Source organism: Palaemon carinicauda, chromosome 8 (assembly GCF_036898095.1).
Source record: "Palaemon carinicauda isolate YSFRI2023 chromosome 8, ASM3689809v2, whole genome shotgun sequence".
NCBI classification, from domain to species: Eukaryota; Metazoa; Arthropoda; class Malacostraca; order Decapoda; family Palaemonidae; genus Palaemon; species Palaemon carinicauda.
Window position 1 is genome coordinate 87,073,906 of NC_090732.1, and position 5,000 is coordinate 87,078,905.

The 5,000-nt window shown below is 31.1% G+C and overlaps 1 protein-coding gene across 11 annotated transcripts in view; it reads left to right on the forward strand.

The window, feature by feature from the left end:
- LOC137645794 (trichohyalin-like) overlaps nucleotides 1–5,000 on the forward strand; it is a 996,644-nt gene that overhangs the window by 948,618 nt on the left and 43,026 nt on the right. For all 11 annotated transcript variants that reach the window (XM_068378737.1, XM_068378740.1, XM_068378739.1 and 8 more), the window contains 2 exons: nucleotides 1–72; nucleotides 4,040–4,185. The exon at nucleotides 1–72 is cut by the window's left edge and continues 63 nt beyond it. In XM_068378737.1, the coding sequence (XP_068234838.1) occupies nucleotides 1–72; nucleotides 4,040–4,185 (218 nt within the window). The remainder of the gene's footprint in view (nucleotides 73–4,039; nucleotides 4,186–5,000) is intronic.

Below are 5,000 nucleotides of genomic sequence, written 5' to 3' on the forward strand. Positions count from 1 at the left end.
AATTGGAGGAGGACCTCGACAATGCAAGGCAAAAGAATATCTCACTCCAGAGTCAGATCACTGCCAATTCAAGTAAGTCTTTTAATTGGGAAGACAGGGACTGATGAAAAGGCTTTGGAATTGTGGGTTGTTCAAAAAAAGGGCTAACGTAAACGAGTTTTCATTATGATACACACACACACACACACACACACACACACACACACACACACACACACACACACACACACATATATATATATATATATATATATATATATATATATATATATATATATATATATATATATATATATATATATATATATATATATATATATATATATATATATATATATATATATACATATATATATATATATATATATATATATATATATATATATATATATATATATATATATATATATACTGTATATATATATATGTGTGTGTGTGTTTATGGGTGATCACGCATGTGTATCAATGGTTTGAGGGGGATTTTAGTTTATCTAAATTATTTTACTAACAAAGGCTCGAAGAAAACTAAAACCACTTGGGATTGTAATCATGTTTAAATACAATAAGAAAAATATTTAGGTCCTTGGACGGTTTTTCTAAAACTGCAAAACCAATAGCTGACAGAACCAGATTTGAAAAGGTTTAGTAAATAAACAGATTACTATTAAACGCTTTGAAGTCGGTAGATAATATATAGTGAATCTTTACTTTTCTTTTAATGCGTCTGTAAGGCAATTCATATAAGTATGAGCCAATAAGTCAATCAGTGACGAAAATTACCTTACCCTAAATTGCAGATGTATGAAACTGTTTTATATATATATATATATATATATATATATATATATATATATATATATATATATATATATATATATATATATATATATATATATATATATATATATATATAAATTCTTTGTTTAAAACAGGAAGCTTTTGTGCTGCAGACTGACTTTAGTCTTCAAAATCAATATTATCTAAGCCTCTCATATTTCACTGTATCGTTCCAAATTAATTTGAATCTCAATTACTTTATCATATGATTCAAATTTGTTACCCATGGACTTTTGACCTGTTGCAACTCGTGAGATGTCAAACCTGAGGCTCTTATGAGGCATTGTCATCGAAGAATTTAACTTATCAAAATATTTAACAAGATACAATTGCAACTATTTCTAACTATAACTTCCACAATAATCATGCATGATTATTTCCAATTGAAAACTATTTTCTCATGCAGCGTAGATAAGAAAAAGACAACCTTTGCTTTTTAATATTTTATTTATGTTCTTTTTAATATGATATTATTATACCCGTTTAAACTTATTCTTATGTGCCTCTTCTTTGGGAAATTAAGGAAGCATTGTAAGGGAACTACACAAGGAACAGTGAAAAGTTTTTCGAATAAAAAAAACATACTTACCTTTCAAAAGTTAAACATCATAATTGCCTACAAGAATAAAAATTTCTGATTAGTTAACTTTCAGCAATTATTGTTTCCGTTTCTAGATTATTGTAGATAGAAGATTGCTGTTGATGAATTGTTGTAGGTAAATTCGAGCTGACAATTTCCCTGACGAAACACACACATACATACATCCATACACACATTCACACACCCATATATGCATATATAGTTATATATATATATATATATATATATATATATATATATATATATATATATATATATATATATATATATATATGGTTTTGTGTATATATATAATTATATATATACACACACACACACACACACACACACACACATATATATATATATATATATATATATATATATATATATATATATATATATATATATATATATATATATATATATATATATATATATATATATATATATATATATATATATATATATATATATATATATATAAATATACATACAACAATAATAACAGCAACAAATGCAGTTGTTTTTAGTTCACTGTAAGACAAAGGCCTCAGACATGTCTTCTTTATTCATGTCTGGTGTTTAGCCAGTTTTCATCACCACGCTAGTCAGTGCTGATTTGATTTGTGATGGTGGGAGACTTTTGTCTGAAATATCTACTTATATATAATTCACTTGATCGTGCGAATAATATAGACTCAAATGGGAATTATGGATTAGTACACCTATGCCGAGGAAAGATGTGCTGTAGTATATTGATTGAAAAAGTATAACAGGTGTGAAGGACTGATAGGGAAAGATTAGTGTGGTTACAAATAAGGAAGAGGGTGTCTTGCGAAGGTGTTGGTTATTAAATCATTATGAGAAATTTTAAAATAACGAGAAAAATCTGTATGCCATGTGCAATGACCCAGATAAAGCTCATGATAGAATCGATAGGGAAGTAATGTTAACGGTGTTGAAAACCCAAGGTATAGATAAAAGTTTATTTTGGTGAGAAATTAAAAGTTTTCACGATGCAAATGAAATGTGTGTTAGAACAGGTAAGCCGGAGAATGAATGGGTTGGTGTGAAATTAGTTATTAAAGAAGAGTGTGTTATGTCTCCATGGGAGATCAGTGTCTAAAATGGAGTCATGTATTACATCATAGAAGGATGGTGTATGTAGACATGAAATAGTTAATAAGAAAAAAAGCGGTGAATTATTACTAGTTAAGCAGTATGCTATAAGCGCAGGAAACGAAATATGGAAACCGTTAGGATAGAGTGCATTACTGTGCCCTCAAGGAAGAATGTATATGTAGGCAGAGGAAAAATAAGCTGTAACCAAAGAGGGATCCAATGTCGTACCGTTGATCAATTAAAGGACCCAATAACTCTCTAGCGGTAGTAGTTCAATGGGTAGCTGGTGCCTTGGCCATCCTACTGCTTGGCAAGTGAAATGGTTGTCAATGTTTGCAAATGAATCTAAGCTAATTTTGGACAGTGAAGAGAAACAGCAGAAGTTCGGAAGAGTAAGTTGTTTAAGGTAAATGGGAAAAAATAGGATGGATTGGTGAATGCCAGTATTGCTGAGGGAAGAAACAAGCGGTTGCTCCGTATAAATATTTTGAATTAAATATAACAGATGATAATATGGTGAAAGACGAGGGGAATCACATAATAGGAAAAAACAAAAAACAAGAGTTTTCAATGAAGCCAGGGTGGGTGTATATGAAGAGATTGTTTAACCAACTCTCTTTTATTGAAGCAAAGTATGAATGTTGATTTTATTTGAAAGAAAATGTGGAGATGTACAGCTACACTAAACTTTCTGAATAGATTTATGAAGCGACAGATGTTTTGGATGTTTAATGATACGAAAGTTAAACGATAAATGTTCGTTGTCCGCAAAAAATCGGTTATTTGAAAGTAAATGGATTTTTTATTTAGAAGTTATCTATAGTTGAGAATCATGCAAAAGATTTCTTTTTCAAAGAAAAAAAGCACACCCCAAAACCAAATCTCGGGGAAGCTCGAGAACAAGTTGCAGTCCCATATACTTTGAAAGCAATCTCACCCGTAACGACCGAAGGCTGAGTAAAATTGCTTTCGAAAGAGCTTGACAGATCCCGTGCTTGAGAATGCCTTCGACTATTGGAACCCCCTCTGGGAAACTGTGGCCCTTTCTTTAATACTTTCGTCTTCCATGCTGTTCAGGCATTGGAAAAATATAAAATTTCATTGTTCGCAATGTTTAGAAATCTCCGGCCAACTAATATTGGCATACTGTATTATAAATGTTTTTGAGGTATCGTAATTTACGCTTATTGTGTTAATACAGTTTAATTTGATTGTAACATTTCCTTATCATCACGGACAGGGATATGCCATAATCTTCGCTGTCACTGTTGACCTTTTTTCAATTGCTGTTTTCTTAAAAATATCAATGCTGTGAGTTTCTTAATAAACTGAAGTCTCTTTGGAGTTAGATTGGATTTAAGTTTACCAGATACTAAAACAGGATTAGTACAGATAGAAATATCTCGAATGTCGTCTTACATATAAAGTTCTTTAACCGAAATGACAATTAAGATGTGAACTTTACTCACGATTTGTTTTCAATCTTTCCTACTGCAGACTGTGAGAAGGGCGAGGATATTGCTGCGCAGATCTGCTCGTTGGAGGACCGCCTCAAGATTTGCCAGGCGGAGAAGGAGAAGCTGACAAAGACCATCGAGGAGATTGAGACCGAAAGAGACGACGAGATCAAGATTATCCAAGATGTAAGTTTAGCTCACACATTCTCTTGTTTTCTCTATCTTCAGGGTGAGTTGCCCGACTCAGTTATACAAGTTTATTGAATTTATAGAATTCATTTGGAAGTCTCTTTATATTTGAGATTCAATATTTTTGGTTTTATATTTATCAGCAGTAGCTCATCATTTGAACTGTAATTAGTACAATGAAAATGTTCATGTTTATTGATATTCTCAAAGGTAATCATTTGCATTAATCCTATTAACGTGCGACCGGTTGCAATTTATTGCTCAATATCCTAAAAGGATATCGTAAAATTTGATATACCTGCCATGGACAATCATTTCGATTGGCTAGATTTGCAACTAAAGCTCTCTGTGTTCTGTTTAGTCTCATGTAACTGTAATGGTAGTCAATAAACAAAATAAGCCCATTGAAATTTTGTAATAATTTTAGATTAATGACACAAAATGTTATGTTTGTAAGCCCCTTGACACTAGGAAAGTGACCGTTGCAATGGCAATCATGACTTAAATCGTTAATTTTCCCTCTTGCACTTGGTACCGGTAATTAACCAACAGCTCTCGTACAAAATGATAATTTTAGTACAATCACAAGATTTATAAGTTGAGCTTATTGCAAAGATATTCCATGGCCTAGAGTTGCACATATTGTCTAGTTAATCTTCTCTTCTATTATCCCTCGAAGACATCGTTTTATTATTATTATTAATATTATTATTATTATTATTATTACAAGTTAAGCTATAATCCTAGATGAAAAAAACAAGATGTTATAAGCCCAAGGGCTCCAACATGAAATAATAGTCCAGTGAGGTAAA